Below are 17722 nucleotides of genomic sequence, written 5' to 3'. Positions count from 1 at the left end.
TAGAGTAAGGTTAGTAAGGTTGTTGTGGCTTGAGATAATATTGATATAATGGCATGTATTCTCCAAAATGCCAAGCTAGGGATTTTGAAGCAGTACATTTTAAAATCTTTTCAGATTTCACAGTTGTGCTGACCCAGTTATTTGGTGGTTCTCCAAACAATAATTTTTACTTCGAAAAATCAAATATAAAAGTTAGTTATTTTTTTTTATTTTTTTTTAACCAGGAACAGCAAGAGTCATATTACAAAGAGTAGAAGCAACCAACACAACTTAAGTACACCATGTAGCAAAGGATAAAGACAAGGCGAATAATCAAGCAAAGGCAATAATTTAAACAGAAGAAATTAAAGAGTAAACACATAGGGCAATGAAATAAAATAAAGGCACAAATACTTAGATCAACCAATACCACTAGGAATAATGCCAGCTTTCCAGTTAGTAACCTGATGCCAGAGCGATTCCCCACGCGCCCTAGATTTAACTCCTCTAGTTTCAAAAATAGCAGTTTCATATCTAAAGACCGCTAGGAAGCGTGCTAGCCACATCTGAAAACTTGGCGGGTCAGATTCTTTCCAACGAGCCGACAGAATTAGGCTTAATACCGCTGTGCCTATAAACAATTATCTTTCTCCTGATTTTGCTTGATTTAAAGAATAATCATGTCCTAATAAAAACAAAGTTTCTGACTCCGGTATTTTGTGACCAAATACCTCTTCCCAAAAGGATAACATCATACTCTTAATTAAAGTCAAATCGGGAATATTACAAAACATATGAATAAGGGTTGCCGGCCCTTGAGTACATCTAGGACATAAATCATTCTCACGCTTACCCCACGAAAACAGTTTAGCAGGAGTGAAATAAAGATCAAATAATGTTTTAAAAAGTTGCGTTTAAGATTGCTAGCCATAAAAAGTTTCTGACTCATCTCTAGCACTCTATCAATGTCCACGTTAGGACTATTTAATTTTGTTGCCCATTTAATTTCGATTTTATCTAGATCATCATGTATCTTGCTCAAAAGAATATTATACAAGGTCCCTATCCTGGTGTGCATTCTGGGTATAGCATCCAAGATTTCAGTTCTAGAAAGGCAAATTAGAGACTCTTTGGCCTTTAATTTAGCAAATACCTGAGCAAATTTTTAAAAAGTCTCCATTTGGTAAATTATATTTTACTTTCAAATCAAAAAAGGTGGTATCAAAGTTATTTACTAAGAATTCACCAATTGTTTTGATTCCCAGATTGTCCCATTTCCTTGCGACAGGATCGAAATCGAGGCCTTGAATGGCATTGGAACGCCAGAGCAGCGTCTATCGATTAATCTTCCCAATATGCATATATTTGGCCACTTTCTTCCAAATTCTCCATGCACTAGCTTCTATAACTTCTCCCTTAAAATCCTTATAGTTCTTTGCCTCAGTTTTCCGTAAGAGTAAGCCCGTGGCCTCCTGCCCTAATAGAAGCTCATATATTGAAGGTATTGCACCAATGCCTTCCGAGCTCTCTACACTTAGACCACTAATCAAGGGAGTAAGCTGTTTTAAAAACGCCGCCCAGTGATAAAGAATTATGGTAGGTATAGTAAGGCCGCCTCTATCATAAGGGAGTGATAATAGCGTAAGCGATCTCCGAATCTTACCATGTTGCCACATAAATTTAGACATAAGCGAGTTAATCAGCACTAACACTTTCTGATCTATTGCTAGCTGAATTGCCGGAATAAATAGAGACATTGGGTAACATTCATTTTTAAATAGTTGGCTCTTCCTATAATGGAGAGATGGAGACTATTAACCCTATCGAGGTCATCCTTTATCTTAACCACCAGTGGATCAAAATTAGCTTTTGCTAATAACTTAGTATTAGCACAAACAACAACTCCAAAATACGTAGCCTTTTCAGCTCTTCGTTGATCCGGACAAATGGTATTATCGGTGCACAGAATAATCGTCTTTCTTCTGTTAAGAGAGTACCCCGAGCAGCTCCCAAATTCCGTGGTCACTCACTCTATTTCACGAATAGCCCCAATCGGGTCAGATGTAGTAACCGCGATATCATCGGCATAGGCCAATACTTTAGTTTCGAAATGACAGCTAATAACAGGCTTAATAATGTTACTTCCTAATAGTTTCAAGATAAGGGGATTAATATATAAAGCAAAAAGCAGGGGCGAACACGGACACCCCTGCCTAGTGCCCCTAGCAATGTTGATACGTCCTGATACTGACCCTGTTAGAATTTTTGCTTTGGGCCGGAGATACATTGACTTAATAAATTTGATAAATTTGGGGCCGAAATTATTGCGATTCATGAATTCCCACAGAAAGTCCCATGAGACGCGGTGAAAGGCTTTCTCAGCGTCAAGTAAAATCACCGACATCTGTCCACCCGCGGCAGCCATAGCATCAAACAATGCAATTACCCAGCGGGTATGATCTGTAGTCCCTTTACCAGGGATAAAGCCATGCTGCCACGGGGAGACAAGACGTTCAATGACACCACTGAGTCTGAGAGCCAATACCTTTGCATATAATTTAGAGTCCGAATTAATCAAGAATATGGGGCGATACAAAGTTAGCTGCTCGGGGGGGGTTTCCCCTTCTTTGGAAAAACGATTATGTCAGCCTCATCCCAAGAGTCTGGTGGAACACCATTCCATTGAATCCCAAGGAATAAATCATACAAAATAGGACACAGCTGGTGGCTAAGAATTTTGAACAGATCATGCAATTTGTCTGGACCTGCTGCTTTACCAGATGACAATAAAGATAATGCAGAACCCGCGTCTGCCAAAGTAATATCTCTTTCAAGCTCTTCCCTGGCGGTATCATCTAGAAGCTTCATAGCCTCAGAATTAGTAAGAAAATTCTCAAGATAATCTGCTATATCATTTTCGGTAGCTGGTACTTCCTCCGAGTAGAGGCTCTGATAATACATTTGGAATTGATGACGGATGTCTGTCGCATGAGTAAATGTCTGCCCATTATCTACTATTGAGGAAATGCTATTCCTAACATTTTTCTGGCGCGTACGAAGTGCCAGCTGCCTACCAACTTTCTCTCCACTTTCATAAACTTGTTTCCTGTGTGCTTGATATGTTTGGGCGGCTTTCTGACTGAGCTTAGTGTTTAGTTCAGATTTCAACACTGCTACCTGAAACATCAAGTGCCTGGCTTCTTGTTTTTGTGTAATTCTAACGGTATGTTCTTCCTCAGCTCTGGCCAGGGCAGAAATTTTCAATTTATTTTATTTTCTTAAGATTCTTCCTGCTTTATTTTGGAAACTAATGGTTTCCCCCCTTAGTGCAGATTTGTAGCAATCCCATACAATATTTCTTGATGCACTAAAGCGATTCATATTGAAAAATTCCTCTGTCCAGGCTTTAATATGATTAATGTACTCATTGTTAGATAGCAGCTTTCTATCAAAAGACCAAGAGCATTGCTGAGTGAAACTGGCATTGTGGGTGGTTGACAATACTAAAGGATTATGATCAGAGATTATTTTAGGCGGTTTATTTATGAATGAATAGGATGCTAGATCACCAGAGGTAAACATGTAATCGATCCGGACATGTTTTTGATGAGGGTGGGAAAAATAAGTATAGCCTGGGTCGTTGGGATTGTTTTGTAACCATATGTCAATTAAGCCCAAGCTACATACCAAGCTTTTAACAGCGCGGTACACCCTTGGTTTCCGACACACATATTTCTGCTTCGGCGCTAGCGCCGTAAATGATGGCAAAAGTGAGATGTTAAAATCACCACAGAGGATTAGCGGACCTTGCCACGTAGCTAATTCAGTTTCCAGAACTTCGAATACTGCAGGGTCATCATAGTTTGATCCATAAACAGAGCAGATGATAATACCGCTGGCCAATTTAACAATTGCCCACCTTCCATGTGAGTCAGACAGAAAACGTACTCCCAGGCCGAAACAGGATTTTGCAAAAATTGCTACACCCCTGGTATTCGAAGATTGGGATGATGTTATCAGCAGATTATACCCCTTGAGGCTCAAAAAAGCTCTTTTACTCCAGGGAACATGCGTCTCCTGAACGCACAATATATCTACAGGATTTAATTTCATTAATTCGCCCAATCGAAGAAGTTTGTCTCTGGATAGGAGCCCCCCCCCCCCCCCCCCCTACGTTCCAAGATTGAACACTAAGTTTACCCATTGTTTATGTAAAAAGATTGCAGAGTGTCCTTAATCAAATAATATTCCTTGTCTTGCTTTACCTCCTTTCCCATTGTTTCCAAAGTTAACATTGCTCTTGCTAATAGACCTGGTTCATTTTTTTATTTTTTTCTCCCACTCTCCCACACCCCCCTTCCCACCACCCCAAGGAACCCTCCCCTGAACCCTCCCCCATTACCCCTCTCCCCCTTACGTAGGCATTCAGACTCAACCAGAGTCTGGGTGATGTAGTTGCTGCACTTCTACTGAGCTACCGCTCCCCAACAAGAAGACTAGGAGAGAAATAAGTACAAAAATATAAACCTTGACCGAAGTGGCCCCTATATCTTACATAACAACCTAATAAATCTTAGCTCATACCTAACAATTATTATGAGACATCCACATGTACACTACATAATGCAAACCGACCATGATTACATGCTGTTCTTTCCTAAACATGTACAGGTTATTAATAGCAATACCTATAATTTATCTAAGATAATTCATCAAGATAGGCTTTTGCTTTCATTTCAGACTGGAAGAACTTTGTCTGACCACCATATACAATTTTGAGTTTAGCGGGATGGTTCAGGAATGCTAGAGCTCGCTTATCTTGAAATGGTTTAATCAATAAACGCAACTGCCACGTCTCTCCACGGTTGCGTGACAGAAATCGGGCCTTGAAAAAAATGAAGTCATTGAATGATAGTTTGCGATCAGGTCTCGCTTTCTCCGCCACCGTCTGCCGTAACAAAAAAATTCCAAAATATACTAGAATAGCATGAGGAAACACCCCTGGTTTAGGTGGCAGGTTGAACGGAACTCAGTGGGCCCGCTGTATTTCTGCATCCCAATTCTAGTCTTGTAATTCAGGCATAGATTCACTGAATAGTTTGATAATAAAGGCCCGTATGTTCTCCCCCTCCATCTTCTCTGGAACTGCTAAAACACGTAAGTTATGACGCCGCTGCCTATTTTCGAAGTCCTCAAGCTTCCACTTGATATCCATAAGCTCCGCCTCCTGAAGCTTCATTTTCTTGGAATTCTCAGAGGAGTCTTTTTCAGCCGACATTACCCTTACTTCCATCTCCGTGACTCTTTCACCTATGTGACTGCAGGTTTTAGAAAGCTTCTTAACAACCCCTTGCATTTTGTGCAAAGCTGCACGAGATCTTTTGCTGTCCAGAGCTGTCTCTTCTCTATGTGCTGCTATAGCCTGTAACATAGTCTCGACAGCAGTGGGGGGCATCTCAGAGATACCAGAGCTGATACCATGGCTGACACCAGGGCGGCCCTTGGCCAGGCCACATTGCAGGACTCTAGACCCTGCTTTAGTCTTAGCTTTAACAGTGTTGGCATTCTGTCTTCCTTCCCCATAACTATCTTCTGAAGAATTAGGGAGAGGTTCCGACTCCTCATCCTCCTCCGTAGACTCATAGCTCTCCGACCATTCCCCCACGACATCGGCTCCGACCTCACCGGTCTCGTCAGAGAAGGAATAAAACTCGCTAAGGTCTTTTTCACCCTCCGGCAGCAAGGCGGTTTGTAGCAAGCTTACACTAGGGATTAGCACATTGACACCTCCGTTCACTGCAGTCACTCCCAAGGGGCTGCTAGAATGCATATGTAGGGGTGTAGTCAACTGTTCTTCAGGAGCAACAGGGTGTGATGTAACTGGTGTAGCTGACAAACTTGCGGGTACGGTCTGATTTGTGACTGGTGCAACCTCCATAACCAAGCTCTCTAGCTCACTATTTACCCCTAATATGTTTCCACCAGGGCCTGTAAACGACATGGTGCGCCCCTCCGCAACTCGGACCTCGCCAGCTTCCAGCCCGCTCACTCCAGCAGTTTCGGCCAACTCACTAGATTGTAAAGACTCAGAAGTCTCTGTAACAATCAAGTTATTTACCATAGCCATAGTTGTGGGCTGGGGTTTGGCAGCAGCCCTTGGGGGGCCGGATGATCCATTAATTAAATCCAGAGTGATATTTGAGGCATGGGGAGAACTGGGGAATCCTCGTCCAGCATACTATTCTGAACATCATCTGGAGGTATAGCTAATAATAACTCAGCCTGAGGACTAGCCTGAACCAATTGTTTCCTTAAGAGTAAATCAAGTACTGAGCCCCCCCCTGTAGTACTTAGCTTCCTTCGTGAGGCGAGGACCTCCTGTCATGGAGTATTGTTCGTGGGTACAACTGTTTGTTGCTTCTTCGCCTTAGCTTTCACCATTTTGGCCGAGGCGCTGTCAGACTCTTCCCCATCCAATGAGTCCTCTCGTTGTTGCCTTTCAGCCTCTTTGCGTAGAACTCTAGCTGCCTTCCCAACCCGCGCTCTGGCCGCTGCAGCTGAAGCTGCAGAAGCACTCTTCGGCGGCATGACCGGTGATTCCCGAGATTTCTGCGGATATTTCTGCACACACGGCTGAACCAGAAACGTGAAGCTGCCACACACTATGAATCCGGAATTCTGTAGCAGCGGCTGTATCGGCTGCAATGTCCACCGAAGCTCGGCTACTGAAGCAGGCAGGAATCTGCCCGTGCGTTACTGTGAGGCAGAGCCACGGATTTCCGCATATGTCCAGGTGAGTTCAAATGTTTTTCGTGGCTTTTCCTGTAACTTCTGGGCTGAGACAGCCCCTGTACCATAACGCCACGTATTTTCTGAGCAAAACGGGAGCAAGGTAGAGCTGTAGAACACTGGTTCAAAATGAACAATTTACAGGATTCTCAGCCTTCATCATTCAGAAGTCGGTCGGCAGTCATTACAAGTTCCGTCCGATTGAGCGTTGAGAGCATGGGTCATCTCCGGTCTTGGTCACGATGAAGCGGTGCTCAGTGAAGTGCTGCAGTACGGTCTAACGCTAGACCGCCATCTTGCCTCCTAAAAGTAAGGTTATTAACGCACGAAGGTGAAATGTACCACCCACAGTTCTGTGTATCACTTTAGTATCCATGCACCTACATCTTTCGTCAGGCCAGGGCCCTGGATATCTCACCTGGCTCAGAGCTGCTGCTGGGTGGGTTTTTAAAGCAGCAAACAGGACGATTTCTTTTTAGGCTTCTTTTTTTCAACTGGTGTTTTCCTATTTATCTGTCTGACCAGGTCATAGAAGATCTGAAATCAAAGAAACAAACAAAAAATAGAGCTTAATGATCGGGCGGGATGATGCTTCTGAAACTGAAAATATTACACATTTTTTAGACATGTTTGTCATACCTTACAATACATATCTAAATCATTTCTCAGCAGTAGTAGCTATGTTTTAAAACTTATGAGGTTAAAAAATTGATATTGTCCATGCAACTTTTCATGTTGAGCTTCAACATTTTTATGCTTACTGCCATTGAAAGGCTTTATACAAGTAATAGAAAAACCTGCAGAATCCATTGCAAACTCAGATGGGCGGAACACGTTTAAATCTGCAGCACCATCTCCAAGAAACAGTCACTACAGTAGGTTGATTTTAACGCCTGGAAGTATGTAACTGAAAGAACATTTTTAAAAACATGCATACACTAGGCACATTTTCTGTCATAGTACGTGGAATCACAAAGTTGTCCCTCTGTTGAATACTTATTCCAGAGATGCTTTCAAAGTTCTACCGAGATATGGCGCCATAGAATAGTAAGGTTTTTATTATGGGCATGGTAAAAAAGACAGATCGTTTATACAATTTGCACCAACACATATATTCACAATCTATATACAGTCAGGCTTGAGCCTCAAAAACTGGTAGCTTGTGAGAATTCTGTACAACAATGGTAACATGTGCTTGAACCAACCTATTATTAAAGCCATTATTTTGTATTTTTAGGTCTCGCATTAGCCAAGAATGTTTGATTTTCCTAGAATTATATGTAAAATATACGTAGAGACATTGAATCAGTCCTGTTCATCTATTGGTCTGTTATTGTGTCATTCAGACATTTCTTCCACCATCTACTGCATACAACATGGTGCAGTGGGTCATCTCACTTCAGCCATTGTCTAACTTCACTGAGTCTGTGTATGCATCCTTTTACCGTTACCTTGTTGGGTGCAGACTACCCCCCTCCGCCAACAGCCTTTTTCCTTTTCTTCCCCCAATTTAGAGTGCACATGGTCCTGGCCCCCGGCTGAGCTCCATGCGGAGTTGTTCGCTAAAATCAGGTGTAATCAACTCCATTTTTAATGTTTTTTATTCCTTCACCACTGTTTACGCCAACTCTGGTTACAATATTTAGGCCTAATTTCCCATATACTGACGTCAACACTACCGCCTTGTCACCTCTAGGCACCCAGCGCGGCCTCACTAAATGGTTTTAGCCCGCTTCAAGGAGCCATTAATTAAATGTTATGTCTGTCCTTTTTTACCCCCTACAGGTACAACTCGAGAGGAAACACCTCTTGCACATATAAGCACCGTAGCGTGTGCTTTACACACAGGGCACTGACAAACTCATACTAATCCCTGTAACACCCTACACATATAAGGTCCTGATGAAAGCCAGTAGAAGAAAAGGCCTGGCTGAAACTAGTTGACCGCACACGACGTCGGAGGCCATAACCCTACCGTGTACGTCCGATAGCCTTTGTTTTTATTGACTGCCTGGGGCCCACCATTAAAACAGTCTTTGGGACACCCAGGACAGTATTTTAAACCTCACCCAAAGCACACTCACAGCACCCTCACGAACCAAAAAATCCCCCTCCGCAGTAATCTGGCATCGAAGCACACCTGAGGTACACTCGGTACCTCAGGTGGGGCCCGATGATGAAGCATGCCACCAACTAGGTTGTTGGGTGAGGGCCTTCATAAAACCTAACGGTTTTCCTCCACCTGCAGCATACAAACAATTTAAACCAGAGCTAGTTCTCATTGATTGCTAACATATAAACTGGGTAAACGGACTAGCCCCTCTAGTTCTCCTCTCTCTTTTTGATTACAACATAACTTCACTGAGTGTCACCATTCAGATCTTTCATGAATTGCACATCCACACACAAAGCACTTATCTCAAATGCCAAGTACAACTATGGCAATATGTGGCTTTTTGAGACCAAAACATATTTTTGAGTTAGACTTTTTTTCCATTTCAGAGGGCCGAGCAGCTTCTCCAACAATAAAGAATTCCAAAAATCATAACAGAACAAGAATTGACAAAGACAAAGCCCAGCCTACTGGCTTTGCCAATGCTTTTTTGGACAACAAAAAGGCTAGCATCAAATTATTGCACTGAACGATGTGAACGATGCTCCAGAAAAATGTAGTACCAATCCTTGCCTTCCTTCCTGCCAGCATGGAGGAGCTAGAAAGGTCACTGTCACACAAGCAGAGCAATCTGGGTCGACAAAACCTCTTTAAAGATAATTATAGACTCAACTAGAAAAAAATCCTCAAAGCTATTTTATATGAGCCAGAGAGGAAAGAAAAGAACCAGGGACAAAAAAAGGTACAGGGCCTGAGCTCAGCAGATGAACACCCTGGTTTTTGAACTTCTCAGGGCGCAATGTTCCTACGACTTAGGAATGTTAAGAAGCCAGGTGTAAATAGCTATATATTGTGTTTCAAGCCACTTAAAGTTAATTCAAAGTTTTTTTTTATAGAGACAGTCAATTATTTGTTTTTTTTATCTTCATCATTGTTTCAAGGATTTCTAATTCGTTTTTTAAATAACAACTAAATGCTAACCACTTTGTGTTACACTTTATTACAGAAAATGTACCATGTGTTGGGAGGGCTAGAATGAACCAAAGAATTTGAGAAAGGGAAGACCAGCTAAGAACCAGTTAGATAACGCAGCCTGCCTATAGATCGTTTTAACAGCATGGCCATATAGGAGTTAGACTTAAGGGTCAAGAAAATGTTGTCTATAATAGAGCTAGTCTATGAAGTGACTGCAATAACTTTTGTGGGTGCTGCTGGATATAGCACCTCATGCTCAGAATGGGACATCCCTTTCACAACAGACACAACTACTTGACCAGGGCTCCACATCTGACAGACGAGCTGCAGAACCAGATGCTAGGCCTCTGAGCCGACTGTGGGCAGATTCCCAGAAAGCATTCCTATCAAGCATCCATTTTTAGGTCTCGACCTCTGCCAATGCGCTTGCGCATTGCAGATGTCGAGACAGAGGCGGAAACAGGAAAGTTGAACCAGGCGGATTATGCCGAGTGCATGTGCCCGTGCTTGCCGTTTGCTACCCGAGCCACCTCCATTATTGCATCAGACCCGCCACAGCAATGCCGAAAGCTTCACACTTCAAAGGAATGCTCTCCCCCGCCCCTCTCTGCGCAATGCCACTCCGAAGACTTTTTTTAATTTTACACCCCATATGCTCGAGCCTTGGCATCCGACTTCAAAGGGATCCCCTCCCCAGCCCCCTGTCGCCAGCGCTTCCCTCCCACTCGCTCACTCCCCTGCTCCTTTAGCCGCCGATTTTCGTTTCGCGGCCACTATTGCTGCCGCTAATGCTGGTTTTGTCTTCATAGCATACGTGCGCAGGAGGCGCAGCCTATTCCTACTGCTGCGGGGGCCCAGTGTCGGTGCCGTGTCTCCCCTCTTCTCTACAACATGGGACAGAAAAGTGCACAACATGGGACAGAAAAGTGCACATTTGACTTGTGTATGTACGTTTAGTTTAAAAGAGAGTGTAGTGTTACTTGTAGAACTGGAGTGCACTGGACAGTAATGTAGGTATCATTTCTCTTTAACTCTGCCTCAGGTTCAGTTTTCTTCACAGGTTCGCTTTCTGGTTGCGGACTGCAAAACTATCACCAACAATGCCAAAGTGGGAGGGACGCGGTTACCTGCCTCTGCAATCAGCAAGAGTTTCTGGTAGATTAGGAGGGATTGGCTTGTTTCTTTTAAGGTTCTGTTGGGGAAACTTGAGGGGGGGAGCTTCATGGGATTTTTTTCTTTATTTTTTAGTTTAGTTTTGTTTTGATTAAACCTTTGTTGCTTCATCAGCACAGCGCTTTATTATTTTTGTTGTAATAAATGTGGTCAAACAATTGGTACGAATCCTCTTCTAAAGAGGCTGCCCGTCTCCACCCCCACCCCCCTTGTTCCTTTGCTACTGGTATGTTACAGAAAGACCCCGCTGCCTAGCAGTCACAGATGGTGGAAATCGGCCATGGTAGCAGTCATGGGCCCTTTTGCGTTAATATGGTCTGTCGCTCTTGGCGTGTCAGTGGTGTTCTCCTTAGTTTATCTTTGTTTTTGGCTGACATCATATGTCCCCATATGACATAGGCGGACTGGCGCCAGCCCTGGCTTTCCTGGAAACCTCGTCTTACATCTAAATGCCTCGTACAGTCATTATTCCCACCCCCATGGTATGCACAGGCAGAGGTGAAAACGAGGTGGTCATTTTATGAATGAGCACTCCTCTCCTGTAAGCAGTAAAACCCGGGCCGCCTGCCTAGGTGTCCCCAGAGTTTCTCTATTCTTCCGTCCCTGCCTGACACTCTCCCTCTTCAATTTGTAATCCTAAATAATGTGCATTATTCACAGCTCCCAGCTTGGACAACTGCTAATTAAAGGAAGTGGGCCTTGTAAATTACACAATTGTAGCAGTGCAATGGTTAGTATTTGTGTTGTTACGATCATTGGCAGCGTGCCAGGGGCAATGTGTTCAAGCTGCTGTGGCCTCCTGACGAGAGACTGGGTACTTTCTTTTTTTTTTTTTTTTTTTTTTACAAATTGAGCATTCCCTTCGTTACTTTTTGAAACAAAAGATTGTGCATAAATTACGCTCGTCAGTGCCGCTAGCCACTTTACCAGACCATGTCTTTGGTGGTTTTAACCTGCGGACTATCAAAAAAGTGGATGTTGACTTTTGTATTAATTATCAGATCTTGGTCTGATAATTAGAAAGGTAGCTACATATTTAATTCCAGTATTAGGCTAGCAATGGCTTTTAAAAGAATTATATATGAAATATTTTATGTATTTGGATTTTTTTTCCAGTTTCATATGGTTACTGATGTACAGTAAAATCAATCAGTGGGTTTATAAGTGATTTGTCTACGGACTTTGTACGCACGTTTTCCTTCATTCATGAGTTGCCTTGGTTGTCATATTCCATTGTCCCCTTTATGTTTTCATATGATGCAGGCTTTGTAGACTTAAGAGGTATTCTTTACTGCGACTTTGGTGATTTATTTCATATATTCGGATCTTCAATTGCATATATGTTCATTCCCTAGCTTAATCAATGAGAGTGATTCACAAATATGTTCCTCGCTTTGCAATATTGCATGTTTGGCTAAACATGCATTTTGTCTATGCACTAATTAACAATATTAATCTTAAATTGTGCAAAACGTGCTGCATGTGCATGCATATTTATAGTTTTGCAAATATCGCAGTAGTTTGCATGCACGTGATCTGCATCTGATGCATTCCCTGTTCCCCCTAGAGCAAACCTGACCTGGAGAGAGTTATATTAAATGAGTGAATTAATAAGGATTTACCTTCACATGGTTTTTTTTGTTGCAGTTTTATATAGCGCAAACTCGACCCGAAGGTATTGGAGGGCTTTATATGAACACCATTTACGTTACACAAGAATACATACATTTTTTTTAATTGTTGAGGGCTCAGCAGCTTCTCCAACACGGTTTTGCAAAAACCATGAAAAAATTAGCACTGACCAAACCAAAAGGCTGGCGACCACCACCAGAACTATTCGCTTTGCCAATGCTTGTTCAGAAACTTAAGGCGACAATGCCACAAAAAATATGGCATCACACCATTTTAGTGGCAAATTGTAGGCTCACACAGCAGTCACTCTGTAGAAGAGACAATCATGTCCTCTACTTTTGAAAAGTGCAGCGACCCGGCATGTTCAGATTGTAAAAAACAATTGAGTCTGCACTGGAAAAAAGTCAGCTTTCAATACACACATAATTACACTCTACTGAATGCAACACACACTCCACACAATACCACTCAGTGCCACATAATTATATGCTACATATTTACACTGTGCTCAACGCAACATACACTCCAAATACCTCTCAGTGCCACATAATTAGACACCACATAATTACACTGTACTCAATGCAACATACACTCCAAATACCTCTCAGTGCCACATAATTAGACACCACATAATTACACTGTACTCAATGCAACATACACTCCAAACAATACCACCCAGTGCCACATAATTACACACCACATAATTACACTACTGAATACAACATACACTCCAGACAATACCACTCAGTTCCACATAATTATATGCTACATTTTTACAGTGCGCTCAACCCAACATACACTCTAAATACCACTCAGTGCCATATAATTGCACGCCACATAATTACACTGCACTCAATGCAACATACACTCCAAATACCACTCAGCACCACCACAGCATCACTGAGCACCACCACAGCATCACTGAGCACCACCACAGCATCACTGAGCACCACCACAGCATCACTGAGCACCACCACAGCATCACTGAGCACCACCACAGCATCACTCAGGGGCACCACAACATCACTATGCGCTACTACAGCATGAATCTGTGCAACCATTCAACAACAACTGGTTCAAATATGTTCTCTCAATGTTTCAAGCTTTATTACAAATGTCACAAAAATAAGTTAATATTTCACTTCTGTTCTTGGATTTTCGTCACACAATAAAATACACTGAACATAATCTTCACAAAAGTTATTTACAAAAGTTTAAGCTATTGCCATTATAAATTACAATAACTTATTCAAGTATTAATTATTTAAACAAATTAAAAGCAATTGTTATTTGTAATATCAATATATCTAAGTCACGTAATACAACACATTGCATTACAAATGCTATAGGTGTCACATTTGCGAAAGTTAAAGGTATTGGCATTGTAAATGACAAAACTAATAATTTCGCTATTTTCAAAACCAACACAAATAAAAAAATTGTCATTTACAATACCATTAGCTCAAACTTTCTAATGCGAGACCTATTGCATTGCAAATGCTTATTCACAGGTGAAGGTCCACAGGAGCCAGGAGTTGCCCGACCAGCAGTTGCTTAGTAAACAGTAAGAGGGCCACCGAGTTTGCACTAAGTGTTGCCTACCTCAAGACATGTTATAGGACTGTCAGAAAGTGTATACTTCTAGATGAGAGTTTCTTCTCACATAGACCTTCACCCACTGTCATATCCTTTTACTTAATTTCCCAGTCTGGGATCTTTCATACAAGCAAGACACACAGGAGGACCTACAAGCGACATGAGCTAAACTAAGTACACCGGCTTGCATAACAAGCTGTGCGTTGCTATTTGTTATCCAGAGTAGGTGTGCAGGACCCCTCTGGGACGGACTCACTCAAAGAGCTTTGAAGTGTCCTTGCCCGAGATTTGGGATAATATGGAACTTAATTATCTAGTGAGTGAACCATGAGGGCACGTGAGCCAGAGGAAGAGAACTGGTTTCTTCATGTGTGAGTGTACCTTATATTATTTTAAAATGTTGCTACTGGGGCCACTGAATAAATTAGTATGGTTAAGAGTACTTTGTGTGTCTTTAAAAATCGGTTCGTGGTCCCCCAGACTGCTTCAGTTCCCTTTAGTATGTTCAAACAAACACCAGGTACTGTGCCCCTCCTGTACAGATAGCGCCAAGGACCTATCAAGCCCACACAGTTACACTTGGAGACGGAGAAAGCAGATACAAGGCATTTAGTGTGGTGTGTGTTCTAGGGCGTTTGGCTATCCCCGTTTCACGTTACTGACTTGGGTCAGTTTCGATAACAGAAGTGTGCCGTGCAAAGGAACTAATGAAAGCCTACAGAACTGGAGCAGTTTTCAGGCTTGCTATGCTCAGTGATTTACAACTTGAGATCCAAACAAGTGCTTAAAACATTAAATATGAACTATTCATAAACAGGCGCCGAGGTTTATACTTTAGTAAAAATACTAAGAAATTAAAAAATACTGTTATTTATAAGAAAGTAGATGGTAAAAAATGAATGATAACATTTGCATTATTTTGTCACCTCATTAACGTTTATCTTCGACTTCGCAGAAGACTCTAAAAAGGCACAGCTGTTCCACTGTCGTGCTAAGTTTTGACCCTGTTCTTTGCCGACTACTCGTTCATCCTCCAAGTCACATTTATTGCCAACGAGGATCATTGGTACCTTCAAAAGAAAGAAACACATTAAAGACTCATGTCAGAATGAAGCAATATTGATATATTTATATCACATCAAATACCACAAAAGACCGCAGGCTGGCACTATAATGGCTTGAGAGAAGAGAGCTTTAATGAAATCAGAAGAGGTAGAATGCGGTTGAGTACAACGAGCTGGCTTCAAGCTGTTTTCAACCAGAATGATATCTTTCTGGCTCAAAGCAACACTGTTTTATGCATGCTGAGTAGAAGGCATCGCGTGGCTAAAAAATTATTTAACCCTTTTGCTGCGGCGGCTATTCCGCCGCAGCGCTAAGTGGGCGGGGCGGCCGCATGCTGGTGACAGAACCGCTCCGTCACCAGCCACGGTTGAGCTGTGCTGGTGACGGGTGACAGAACCGCTCCGTCACCAGCCACGGTTGAGCTGTGCTGGTGACGGAGCGGTTCCGTCATGACCCGCCCGCTCATTAAAACTGCCGCGCAGGCACAAAATCAGCGCCGCGCAGGCGCGGCGGCCGGGCCATGACTGAACCGCTCAGTCATCAGCACAGCCCAACCGTAGCGGTTCCGTCATCAGCAGGTGAGGGGTTAAATTGTTGAGATGCCCGTCAAGTGTGTGAGAGTTAGAAACAAAGCCTTTATCTTTGCCCCCATTTTGAGTACTGTTTTTAAAAAGCGAAAACAGCACCTTCGAGCAGGGTTTTTTAAACTTTTGACTCTTGTAGATCCCCACTTACTCATTACTAGAATGCGGGGACACTACTAAATGAACTTTGGCATCCAGGGACCCCCAATGAGGTGGAAGTCTGGGACCCAACCTAAGCAAATTCAAGTTTTTAAACTGTAAAACAATACACAAAAATACAGAAACAAACATTCAAACAAAAAAATGACAAAATAGTTGAAATAATTGACAAATATATCACATAATCCAACAGGAAGGTTGGAGCTTTTTTAATTCAATTGAGGCCACCCATTATCCATAATATATTCTGTTTGATGACCTGCACGGTTTCCACAAACCAATCTAAGCATACCAACTTAATTTTTAGTCTCCAATTTTAAATTCCTTCAAATTTACAGAACACTTTAAAAACGTACGTTTTACATTTTACTTCTTTATTTACATACACTATGTACAATTGTTATTTAACCCCTTCCGTGCTGGTGACGGAACCACTCCCGTCACGAGCCACGGACGTGCTGTGCTGGTGACGGAGTGGTTCTGTCACTGCACGGCCGCCCCGCCAACGCTGCAGGAATTCCGTGCCTGCGTGGCCGTTCTAATGAGCGGGCGGGGTCGTGACGGAACCACTCAGTCACAAGCAAAGCGCGCCCGTGACGGAGTGGTTCCGTCACGAGCATGGCAGAGCCGGGCACCTCCCTTCCCCCAGCGCCGCGGCGGAATTACCGCCGCGGCCACAGGGTTAATTTTGTAAGCAGCTTCTAGAGTCTCTACCAGAGAAGGCGTTACTGAAGGTAAGTAACTTGTTCATTTGATAGAGACTTCTGGTGACATATTACTTAGAATAGTTACCCAAACAATAAGTCCCCAGAGGTGGGTTTGCAAAACAATTTCGTACTAAAAAGTTCTGCAGGACCAAACGGGCAAAATGCCCAACCCTAATGGATCTGACAGTCCATGCAATAGCGCTTGGTAAAAGTGTGCTGAGCCACCTACGTTGCTGCCCAGCAGATGTTCAGGAAAGAAACTGTGTTCTAATGCAGTGATCACAGCCTTTGCACTGGAGGAATAAGCCCGCAAGCCCTCTGAGAAAACACCATCATGCAGAACAGCTGACTGCGTGTATTAGCTGAGGCAAAAAGATCTAACCAAGGCTCTCACCACTGCTGAAAGAGACCTTGCACCACCTTGAGATGGAGACGCCATTCATGATCCGCTAGGCATCACAGGTTTAGTTACTCTGCCCTGGTGTTCAGAAAGCCTGCCAGGTGCTGAACCACCAGGGTTATGCCTAGACTTTCCAGCCATGTCCAGACATGCAGGGCTTCTTGACAAAGGGTCCACAACCCGATCCCGCCCGCTTTGTTGCAGTACCACATGGCGGTGGTGCTGTCCGTGAACACCTGTTCTAGCCTTTCCTTTGATAGAGATTAGAAAGGCTTGAAATGAAAGCTGGATTACCCAGAGCTCCAGTAGGTAACTGTGGAATCCAGAGGCCTCTGATCTGCACCTCTCCCGGATGGCCGCCCCATCCCAGGAGTGACATCCGTCACCACCGATCTGGTCAGGGAAGGGAGAGGTGTCTGATGCTGACCCAATCCCAATTCGTTAGCCACTACTGCACATTCTTTTGCAGTTCCCTCCGAGATCTGGACCCTGTTGGAGCAATTCCCCTGATATACGCCCACTGGAACTCCGGTCCCACTGCCAAGCTTTC

The 17722-nt window shown here is 43.0% G+C and overlaps 1 protein-coding gene across 2 annotated transcripts in view; it reads right to left on the bottom strand.

The window, feature by feature from the left end:
* LOC147668326 (ras-related protein Rap-1A) overlaps window positions 1-17722 on the bottom strand; it is a 91549-nt gene that overhangs the window by 41052 nt on the left and 32775 nt on the right. For both annotated transcript variants that reach the window (XM_086948597.1, XM_086948598.1), the window contains exons 3-4: window positions 15184-15327; window positions 7187-7305 (exon numbers count right to left, since the gene is read on the bottom strand). In XM_086948597.1, coding sequence (XP_086804723.1) covers window positions 7216-7305; window positions 15184-15327 — 234 coding nt within the window. In that variant the 3' untranslated portion in view covers window positions 7187-7215. The remainder of the gene's footprint in view (window positions 1-7186; window positions 7306-15183; window positions 15328-17722) is intronic.

Source organism: Lissotriton vulgaris, unplaced genomic scaffold (assembly GCF_964263255.1).
Source record: "Lissotriton vulgaris unplaced genomic scaffold, aLisVul1.2 SCAFFOLD_2795, whole genome shotgun sequence".
Lineage (NCBI taxonomy): Eukaryota > Metazoa > Chordata > Amphibia > Caudata > Salamandridae > Lissotriton > Lissotriton vulgaris.
This window is presented reverse-complemented; position numbering and strand designations above follow the sequence as displayed.